The 11,786-nt window shown below is 39.8% G+C and overlaps 1 protein-coding gene across 1 annotated transcript in view; it reads right to left on the reverse strand.

Annotated features, from left to right (window-relative positions):
• Nucleotides 1-11,097, reverse strand: part of LOC117405987 (FHF complex subunit HOOK-interacting protein 1B-like) — a 31,169-nt gene extending 20,072 nt beyond the window's left edge. Inside the window, exons 1-3 of the mRNA XM_034009598.3 lie at nt 10,839-11,097; nt 7,760-8,181; nt 5,851-6,462 (exon numbers count right to left, since the gene is read on the reverse strand). Of these exons, the coding sequence (XP_033865489.3) occupies nt 5,851-6,462; nt 7,760-7,888 (741 nt within the window). The 5' untranslated portion in view covers nt 7,889-8,181; nt 10,839-11,097. The remainder of the gene's footprint in view (nt 1-5,850; nt 6,463-7,759; nt 8,182-10,838) is intronic.
• Between the last annotated feature and the right edge of the window lie 689 nt (nt 11,098-11,786).

Genomic DNA, 11,786 nt, shown 5'->3' on the forward strand with positions numbered 1-11,786 from the left:
GAAATGGCCGTAATCTTATGTAATAGACAATCTAAGGCACATGGCAGTGCATGTGACCTGATTCTGGGAATTCCCCACTCACTCTGCTGAGGCTATATAAGAAGCCTGCTTTATGAGAGCTCAGTTGCAGGGAAGCTGTTGCTGTGATCAGTCACCCCGTCTTTCAGTAGACCTGTTAGCTGTTGCTATTGGAAGAGCACCATATCTCTGCAAGGGCTAGGAAGTGCAAGAACCATCTGATTTGAAGGCACAGTGGCCGGTTTTTGTTTTGTACTTGTTAACACATTAATAAAGAGTTCTTTGTGTTATTTTACTTCAAAGTCTTGTCTGCCTGTTCATTGGGAATCTCTCTTTTCAATCTTTACAAACCCTGAAACGTCTATGTAACGATATCAAAGAGAGGCAATATGAACTCTCCTTCTAATAGTATAAAAAGTACAAAGATCAAATACAAAATGACAGGATACACAGTATTTTTTAAAGTATAATGGTATCGTAAAGTTAAAAACCAACAGAGTTATAAAAGGAAGTGCTTCAAGGGTTTGTCGTGGGGCTCAACAGTAATAAAGATAACATTCTGTACATTGCACTGCAGGCAATTTATTGTGGCGGTCCAGGTAAATAATTAATCTGTTACTAACCGTACCTTGTTTATCCAGAGAGCCAGGTGACATTGGGAGTTGCTTTGTTTATAAATAAAAAGTTGAATCTACACTATTTGAACCGTACTGCTTTGTGCTTGCAGGTTAGTTGACTTTTTAAAGCCAATACGTATTCCATAATATCTGCTATAAATCCAAGAACGGATGGACGTAGAGTAGACGCTATCCCCTAGTTTTAATAGTCTTTTAAACAATTAAGAGGTAGCTAAATGTTTCACCTTAGGATTAAAACCATTGTCAAAATACGTCAAACATGTTACCTTAGTGTTTATAGAGTAGAAAGCTTAAGTTTACACTTGAACCTTTTGCAGTCCACGTGTCAGGCTCGTCAGGTCCAATTGATTTTATATAAAAAAAAATAACATTACACAGCATGCGTGGTTTAAACTGAATAAAGTCATTTTATTCACAGTAAAACCGGTTTTAAAATGCACTGCATAGCAACATGACACTTGGCACTGCATCTCCAGCCCATGCCCCACCCCTTGTTCGCTGTATTTATCACATACTTCCGAGTCATACATACTGATGAATCCATCTTCTGATCACTCGATTATTCACCAAACTCCTCAATAATGCTATCCAAGTCATTATTCTATTCCTATAACATCTCAAAAAGGGTTAAGGTTAATTTGTATTCAACAAATATTTAAAATATTTTCTGTAGACACTAATATCCTCTTTACATCTTTAAACAGTCTTTCAATAGGATTAGTATTTTAAGAAATAAAAGGGTGGCTCAAAAACAATACTTGTTAATTAATAATTTTTCAACAGACCTGGAGAAAAGACTAATAGCTACACTTATAGTATTCAGAGCCGAGGTAGCGGTCTCTGCTGACAATTTCCTATGGTGGTTAGAATTTGATAGAGGCGGTGGTTTTCCATCGTGCCGTGGGCCTCCCGGTGCCGACTTCCGTCCCCCATTCATTTACGACGGCGGTGAATTTTCCTAACCCATTAGTTGTTGTTATTTTAATGCAATGGTACATCAATTGCTACATATTATATGGAATTTGTCTGCTGTTGACAATACAAATCTGATTTATGTAATGATGAATATATATTTTAAAGTCAAATTCAAATGTTGTATTTGTGTTGCTTTGATGTTTTTGCCATTCTCTGTAAAGATTATTCACGTCAAATCATGAAAAATGCACAACTGAACTGAACTGTACAACATTATGGACTTAAATTAACTGAATACAGATAAAAGTCATCTAGGTCGATTATTTTCAAGGAAATTCGGGTTCTACATGATGCGGAACTCATAAGGTATATTTATATCATTCTTACATTTTGGCGTCCCTGGGTGGGTAACTAGAGGCATATTTATTTTTAAATAAATTGTATACCTAACACACTACAAGATCATAGATGTGCTAGGAGCCAGCGAACACCACTTCTGCAGTGTACATAGCAACATACCGGTACCTCTTGCGTCTTACCAATCAAACCAGTTTCAGTCAGTCGATCGCGCAGCACTGTTCTGAGATGCAGATGCTTGTCCTGCTGGCAACTGTACATCTAATGCCTCTTTTCCACTGTACAACCGAGCCACGCCAGGGACGTACCAAGCCTATCACCTGCTTGTAAACGTAATCTCACAGCTGACGAAAATTTCCGTCATTACTGTCTGGTTCTTCAAAAGTAAGTTTACCGTGACCCCGTAGCGACAAGCCTTGCTTTGTTTCTAATATTAGAACCAATCTTTCTTGGATTCTTTTTCTGGCACAAGAATCCATCATGTCTGCAACATTCACTTTTTTTATTATTTATTTCTTAGCAGACGCCCTTATCCAGGGCGACTTACAATTGTTACAAGATATCACATTATTTTTACATACAATTACCCATTTATACAGTTGGATTTTTACTGGAGCAATCTAGGTAAAGTACCTTGCTCAAGGGTACAACAGTAGTGTCTCCTACCAGGGATTGAACCCACGACCTTCCAGTCAAGAGTCCAGAGCCCTAACCACTACTCCACACTGCTGCCCTGTTTTTCCCCCTCATAATATGCTGAATAATCTGCTGCTGCACTCATACTGTGTTGGTGGTACTTAGAAACTGCATATGATCGAAACCCTTCAGCACCTCCTCCTCACCGCCCCCCCCACCCCCCTTGGTGCGCCATTGAATTAAATGGAATCTAACACTTTAATTCCCACCACATAATAAAGTATGCAGTTGCTATAATCTACATGGTTACTTCAGTGACATATTTCAACATGTTACAACTGACTGTCTCTTCTGAACATGTTACAACTGACTATCAACACCTCATACAGCAAAGCTAGCAAAACAAGCACACAAGAGAGCCTGCAGGCTGGGAGAGGACTTCAGACTTGACCAAGCACGAGTCATGATAATACTTCCCTTTTAAACTATGTTGTACACAACAATCTCATAGCATTTGTCAGAAAAGCAAGGTTAGAGCACACTGCATACTAGTGATAGGGATTGGTGGGTACATATATTTTTGCACAATTCAGTGCAAATCTTACAAGTTAAACACATTCTGTATTTCCCTTTAGTTTTGTTCAGACAGTACAAATCAATAATTTATTTGTGTACTGCATTTGTAGGGCTTGAAGTTTTCATTTTTAACCGAAAATAAACAGAAAAATACCCCAAAGACTCGGTTTGAATTTTTTTAAACCGATAAACCTGGGTTTTGGCAACATATTTAAATAATGTAAATCATGCACCACTCTCTCTCTATACATTATGAACATATCGGGAATGAAAGTTGTTCATAAAATGTCTAACTTTCATTATTTTCAGTGATTTAATATATGTATGTATGCTGTATTACCTAGACATTCTATCTGAATGTTCTGCAGTCATCTACAGTAATGGAGCTTCCTGATTGATGGATGAAAGTTTTGAGGTTTCTACTGTTTGGTAGTATGAGGTAGTGCTGCCCCTCGACCTCTCTGCTGCCTTTGACACAGTCGACCACTTTATTCTCCTGTCCTCCCTCGCTGACCTGTGACTCCAGCACTGCTCTTGTCTGGTTCTCCTCCTACCTCTCCGATCGCACATACCGGGTGTCCTGGCATGGCTCACCCTCTGCCTCTTGCTATCTTTCGACAGGCGTCCCCCAAAGCTCAGACCTGGGACCCCTCCTGTTTTCTTTCCACACCCGCTCCCTGGGTCCCCTCATCTTCTCCCACGGCTTCTCATATTATTTCTATGCTGATGATGCCCAGATCTTCCGCTCCTTTCCACCCTCTGACTGACATTTCCTCCCGTATCTTTACCTGTCTCACAGCCATCTCCTCCTGGATGCACTCACATCATCTTAAACTCAACCTCTCCAAATCGGACCTCCTTCCCCCCCCCCCCCGTTCCTCCCACACCACTGATCTGTCTAAGTTTAATTGCTCTTAGTCGAATTCGCTCTTACAGTGGCTCTCAAAAGTATTCACCCACTTGGACTTTTCCACATTTTATTGTGTTACAACATGGAACCAAAATGGATTTAATTAGGAGTTTTTGCCACTGATCAACACAAAAAAAGTCCATAATGTCTACAAATTGTTCTAAATTAATTACAAATACAAAACAGAAAATAATTGATTGCATAAGTATTCACCCCCCTTGAGTCAATATTTGGTAGAGGCACCTTTGGCAGCAATTACAGCCATGAGTCTATTTGGATAAGTCTCTACCAGCTTTGCACATGTGGACACTGCAATTTTTGCCTATTCTTCTTTGCAAAATTGCTCAAGCTCTGTCAAGTTGAATGGGGGGACCTGTGGTGAACAGCAATTTTCAACTCTTTCCACATATTCTAAATTGGATTGAGGTCCAGGCTTTGACTGAGCCACTCCAGGACATTGACCTTTTTGTTTTTAAGCCACTCCAGTGTGGCTTTGGCTGTATGTTTGGGGTCTTTGTCCTGCTGGAAGATGAATCTTCTCCCAAGTCCCAGGTCTCTTGCAGACTTCAGCAGGTTTTCCTCCAGGATTTCTCTGTACTTTGCTGCATCCATTTTGCCCTCTATCTTCACGAGCTTTCCAGGCCCTGGAACAGAGAAGCATCCCCATAGCATGATGCTGCCACCACCACCATGCTTCACGGTAAGGATGGTGTTCTCAGGATGTTCTGCGGTGTTAGGCTTGCGCCAAACATAGCGCTTAGCGTTGAGGCCAAAAAGCTCTATTTTGGTCTCATCAGACCATAGAATCTTCTTCCACTTGGTCTCAGAGTCTCCCACATGCCTTCTGGCAAACTCTAGCCGAGATTTGATGTGACCTTTTTTCACGCACAGTGTCTCCCAGCTCAGCCATGGAAGACTGTAACTCCTTTAGAGTTGCCATAGGCCTCTTGGTGGCCTCCCTGACTAGTGCCCTTCTCGCCCGGATACTCCGTTTTTGAGGACGGCCTGTTCTAGACAGATGCACAGTTGTGCCATATTCTCTCCATTTCTTAATAATGGACTTTACTGTGCTCCGGGGGATATGCAATGCCTTGGAAATGTTCTTATGTCCTACCCCTGATTGCTGCTTTTGAAGAACCTTATTCCGGATTTGCTTTGAATGTTCCTTCGTCTTCATGATGTAGTTTTTGTTAGGAAATGTACTAACCAACTGTGGGACCTCCCAGAGACAGGTGTATTTAACCTGAAATCATGTGAAACACCTTAATTGCACACAGGTGGACTCCATTCAACTAATTATGTAACTTCTAATGACAATTGGTTGCACCAGAGCCTATTTAGGTGTGTCATAGCAAAAGGGGTGAATACTTATGCAATCAATTATTTTCTGTTTTATATTTGTAATTAATTTAGAACAATTTGTAGATTTTATTTTTCACTTTGACATTATGGGCTTTTTTTGTGTTGATCAGTGGCAAAAACTCCTAATTAAATCCATTTTGATTCCATGTTGTAACACAATAAAATGTGGAAAAGGTGGGGGGGGGGCTGAATAGTTTTGAGAGCTACTGTAAATGTAATTATTTACTGTATTCTTTATTTTGCTCTTATTTGTATTTGATCTTACTTTCTACTGATTTTACTGTACTTTATAACTGCTCTTATCTGTAATGCGATATTTTGCAATGTGATACCTTGTATTGTGATATTTTGTAACAACTGTAAGTCGTCCTGGATAAGGGAGTCTAAGAAATAAATAAATAAATAAATAAATAAATAAATAATAATGTCGACACTCACCGGACAGAAGTAGGAATTCTCTGAGATGTACTGTGCCACCACTTGGTTGCCAGCAGAAGTGGCCATGACAAGGAGGAGCGCATCACGGGCCTGCTGCCCGATAGCACCATCACGGTGGATAAAGGGAACAAGCAGAGAAAAGATGATGAGGTTGGTGTGTCCCTGCTGGGTGGGTGTGTGGAAAAACAGCTCAAGGGTGGAGGGTTCCTTCGCCATGGAGACGCACACCTGGTTTAACAGCAGCACCAGGCTCCCCTCCAGGGCAGGGGTGCTGTGCTGGGGGTCGGTGCATGCACTCAGCAGGGTCAGCAAAGGTTGCAGCACAGGCTTGTGCCGAAGTAGGGGATGCTGGGATTGCCCGATCAGCATCTCAAACAGCTTCAGGAGCGCCCCCTGGCTGTCAGGGTCCAGACCACGCACCAGGTGCCAATGCACCAGCCTGCCCAGGATGTTCTCAGAGAGCACCAGTTCTAGGATGGGCCCCATGTTGGCCTGCTTTCCCAGGCACTCCTCCACCATCAGACACAGCATCTGGTCAGTGTGGTTCCTCACCGCACTCAACTCATCACCCTGACCTGGGGATGGATCCCGCTCCTCTAGGATCCAGGACACCTGGAAGACAGAGTGGCAAAGTTAAGGGCTACAGTGGCGCCTAAACCTACTCTGCTATAGGTAATCCAATACAGATACTAACGAAAACCACGACTGAGTGCACAATGCGTGTAAGTAGTAATTACTTAAGCACGTACAATAAATAGCAAAAATTGTAATTACACAAGCGAAACAAAAAATCTGATACAAGTAAAGAAACTTATCTGTTACATTTCGTACTTGATAGAGAAATAGTACATTTACTAAAATTTGCAATTTTATTTCGGTATGTGTGTGGGCCCCCATCTGGTGTCGGGGCCCGGGTGCTTGCCCTGGTGCTGACACCGGCCCTGCAGTGCCACATCATTTGATGCAACACCATCTGATGTACAGCCAGTGGTTTTTTAAGTCCTAAAGAAAAACGTACCACTTGGCGGCTCTTATTTTTGATTTAAATAAAAATAAATAAAAAAAAAAAAAAGAGTCTCTGCGGCAACTGACAAATAACTGGGGATATTTTCCATGGAACCCACTGGAGCTCACAACTGATCTACACCATATGTACTGCTGGAAGGCAGGTTTACCAAAATGTTTGTAAAAAGCTTCTGTAATAAATATCTCTGACATCTGGTAACTTCTTAAAACACAGTGGTGACTATTCGTGATACAAACAAAGGTGGACCTTAATACTACTGTTTTAGGTTAGAAAAGATCCATACCTCCTCTTGTTTCTGTATACAATTGAAATGATCAGGGACAAGCAATTTGAGCAATCTGAGCGGATACACTTACTAGAGTATAATTAAGCCTCATACTTGTATGTTACCCTTACTTCCACTTGTTTTTAGGTAGTATAAAAGGCAGCGATTTTTCCTAGACCTGTCCTACTACTGGAGGTGCCTAAGGGATCCTAGACCTGTCCTACTACTGGAGGTGCCTAAGGAATGACTCAGAGCCACATATCACTGTGCAGCCTTCTCATGGATACCCAGTGCTTTTTTTCCCAAAACAAGTTCTGCATGTCATTTTAAATATTACATACATTTACTGTTTATGTTTTTCTGAAGCTCTTGGAAGATTCCATTGAGGTCCATGAATATCAGAAAAATGTGTAAAGTTTGACAAACATTTCTTTGCATTAGAAAAACATAAACAAATGAATAAACAGTCAATATGCTCCATTATATTAACGTTACATCCTGTGTGTAATGAGGACGCCATGATGCCACTGGGCCCCTACTTTAAAAGGACTATGTGCGCACATTGAGGACAATGTCCCTACTTATTAGAAAAAGTCCTAGAAAGTTTAACCCCCTACCTGTCTCCAGTGGTTCTTAAACACAATCAGGCAGGTCTCGGGGTCAGCTGTGACAGGGCTGGACGGCGCTGCACTCCGACTGGCCCGATTCCCGGATCCTCGCGGGGTCAGTCGGCTCAGCCAGCTCATCCTGTTTGCCAAGGTCAAGGTTCGGAGGTCAAGGGGAGAGGTACATGGGGGGGTGAAAGGACAGGGTTTTGGGACGGGGTAAAGGGAGGGCGGAGAGTAGCGGGTGACTTGAAGGAAACCAAAAGGGAAATTTTATGGCTTTGCTACCCAATCAGCTTCTTTCAGCACGACCAGGTAATCAAGAGAATGCAATCAGCTTCCCTTTCTCAGCCAGCCAATCAGCTTCTTTGGTGAGTGCTGTCATCCAGTCTGTAGCCAATGCCACTCCATGCCCGATATGCAAGAGGACAGACCTGAAAACCAACAGTAATATGTTAATATCATTAAATATATACATTACATTTATCCTAGTGTTGAATAAAAATCTGATGTGTTTGTGACTATCTTAATACAGACTACTGTACACAGATTTTTTACTACACAGTAATAATTCCACCCACAATTACACACGCAAATATTCCATTTCTGTGAGAAGTATACTTTATTTACGCAACACCAAATTGGTAAACTTGAACAAAGCACAAATCTGGCCATCAAGTGCTACTGTTTTGAGGTTGGCCATGTGAACAAAATACACAAGTTTCTACTGCAGCTGTCTGCAAATCCACTAAGAGGTGCACAGAGTCTTATAGGTTAGAGCTCCAGCATTTTACAATTGAGAATAAACAGAGTAGGGTGGGATATACATTCTTTTTTATACAACTTTACTAGTACTGCAAGTTTCACTATTTGTCTAACTTCAACTATTAAACACTGAATAGTGCTAAATTATGAAATACTAAAAGAAACATATTATAAATTATGAATGTTTCAATCGGACACATGCCCACCATGTGTCTGATGATAAGCAGATAAGCTTCTCATTTGTGGGTTACTTTTGGAAAAATGCACCTTTTTGTAAGCAACCAGAAAAGAGAAATTAATCGAAAGTAACTAGGGTAAAATGGTTTTGATTTCACACTTTGACAAATGCTGGAAACGCTTCCAATTTTTTCCCCAATCGGTCCCCCGGATGTTCAATCTCTCATTAAATACCACAAATCAGAGATGGTAGGATGTTAAATGCAGTCTTTTTTGGATAATTTATTAATGACTCATGTGCATTCTTAAGGGATGTGTATCTAAATTAACCATGACTAAAATTAGACCTGAATACTGTAGCATTCTTGACTTTGCTGCATATATTTATCAGAGTAAGCTTTTAACAGATGAATGATTCAAGGAAGTACCGTAGGATCAAGCAAGAGGCTAATCACCGTTTAGGGCTCACAGTCCAGGGGGCAGGGATCAGTTACTTACTACTTTACCATGGCCCATGTTTGCATATTCAAAACTCAAATTCAGTTGGAAAAACAGTTGTGTCTAGTTAGTTATCAACCTCTACTCACTGGCAGAGATTCATATTGTATCTCATTTAGCCACCATACTACAGACAGTATCTGTCTATCCTATACGCTTTTTGTCAATTTTATTCTTCTAAAAAATATCTAGTGCTTTAGTCTTCATACCACTGTTCAATAAATTAGTCAAATTATATTATACAGCTGTACTAATATTATAACACGCATACATTTTAAATAAAATAAAAAAAAATCAATAAGGAACACAATTAAAAACAACCAATGTTCATCTTCATCTTCCCAGGGAAATCCCACTGTGTTACCCAGGCCTGTTTTGTGAGTTCCGGTAGCGACTTTTCCCCTATTTATATAATGTAAAATCTGCTTCATTTCCTATTCCAAGCCTTCTCTTTTTAAAACGATTGCATTTTTAAACACGAACTGCTCATGAATATGCATGACAGTGGCAATTTCTGACAGCACTCGAAAACATCGATCGTAGAAATAATAACACGTATGTGTTAAGGAGGGGTGTCTCTAAATAAATCTAGGTGAATCGTGTTTAAAAATGCAATCGTTTTAAAAAGAGAAGGCTTGTTATAGGAAATGGGGCAGATTTGACATTATACAGGATAGGGGATAAGTCCCTGCCGGAACTCTCTGGATTCCCATGATGCACCGGTTCGACAGGGACAGAAGAAAAGGCGAGAGTTGAGTATATCTTGTGTAGAAGCTCTTTGAACACTGTTACAGTGCACATGTAAATAACCCGTTGTGTGAAATGCTTTACTTATACAGTAAATTCTAACTGGTGCAATTCAGCACTACATTCACACCGAGTAATTACCAATGTTTTGTTTTTATTGTTCGATTTACTGACCCTCTTTTACCTCCCTGTGGTCTACGCCGGTGGAAACAGCTGAACACGTATTGATGACGTAATAATAATAATAATAATAATAATAATATCTAATTTTATACAGCGCCTTTCATACTGGACCGCCATCACAAAGCGCTTTACATAGCCACACTTACATTATTTTCCTATGATCAGGCAAACAACAACTGCCCCAGCTTACTTTCACAATCTGTCATATCTTGGTATCAAGGTACGATATGCTTGTCAGTTAACACACAGTAACTTGGTTCTATCATCTAATTGCAGTATTCCACCAGATACAGGAGCTAACTGAAGGGCTAAAAACAATATTAAAAATATTCTGCTTTAACTACAACGTACAATTGTGCTTCATTATTACCAATACTAACACGTACTATAATTACAATGTTCCAACTCTATTTGTTGATAATGAATTAATGGTTGATTCGTCGGTGACCTTACTACCGTGGGTGTTGTAAACACCAATGTGTTCATCACGTCACTCGATCTCCAAGTCCAACTACACAATATCCCTCATCATTAATGCATTTCCATGTACACCAAAAGTGACACTACATTTATATATATATATATATATATATATAACATACAATCGATCTCCAGTATTGCCAGGATTAACCATTTACTTATCTGGCTTTTTAATTAGCAACATTTTCTGTTTATTTTCAATGAAACCGCAGCTTTGATCTTTCTGTATTGTATTACTTACCAGAAACCATCCCCTTGTCAGTTTAGGCGTATTATCAGTGAATAACCCCCGATTTCGACACCGACAAAGACCACATTAATTCCCGTTCCTCCCCGTCTTCTTGGTAGGGTGACTGTATGTTTCAGACAAGATCACTTTCCTGTCGCAGCCATCTTACTGGAATTCCTCACTCACACCCTTGCGTACGCCGACGTCCTCACGTTGGGCAGGAACTCTGCACACGCTCCAGCCAGCCCCGCATCATTTAGTTCCTACCAATATTCCTGAAGACACGCACTTATGAAACTGGGGGCGTGGCGAGGGGGTGGTTTCAACTGAGAGACAGCTTTGATTGGATACAAACTGAGAGGTGCCGAGGAGTCGACCGCAAAACAAGACGGAGAATATCTAATTATACGAATACTCGTTCATTTTTTAACTCGGAATCTAATGAGTTGGATTGTTATGGTGACATTTTATTATTCATTTTATTGTATAATAGTATATATATATATATATATATATATATATATATATATATATATATATATATATATATATATATATTAGTTGTCGATATTGTACAATATTCTTTCTCAGTACAATATTTTAAGACACATATTGCGTAAATACCAATCTGTATACTTTACACATTTAACATAAAAAGAAAACTCCTCTATTTCCACAGATTATTAGGGATTGCTATTTTCTTTTAAAATAATCGAAAATAAATCAATTCTAAACGCATTTACAAAAATATAATCAAACAAAATACTGTGCCGCTGTACCATACATACAACTACGGCTCTCGTTTCGGTCGCACAGATTCTTTTTTTAAGCACCCAAACAAAAAACTAGAAAAAACAACAACTATTCTTAAACGAGATATCTTTGGCAAATCGTATTTTTAAAACCTTCTTTTTCTCCTCCAAAAGAACTTTTATTTATTTTTTAATTTAGTGGTGGCCA

The sequence above is a fragment of the Acipenser ruthenus genome, chromosome 9 (assembly GCF_902713425.1).
Source record: "Acipenser ruthenus chromosome 9, fAciRut3.2 maternal haplotype, whole genome shotgun sequence".
In the NCBI taxonomy this organism is placed as follows: domain Eukaryota; kingdom Metazoa; phylum Chordata; class Actinopteri; order Acipenseriformes; family Acipenseridae; genus Acipenser; species Acipenser ruthenus.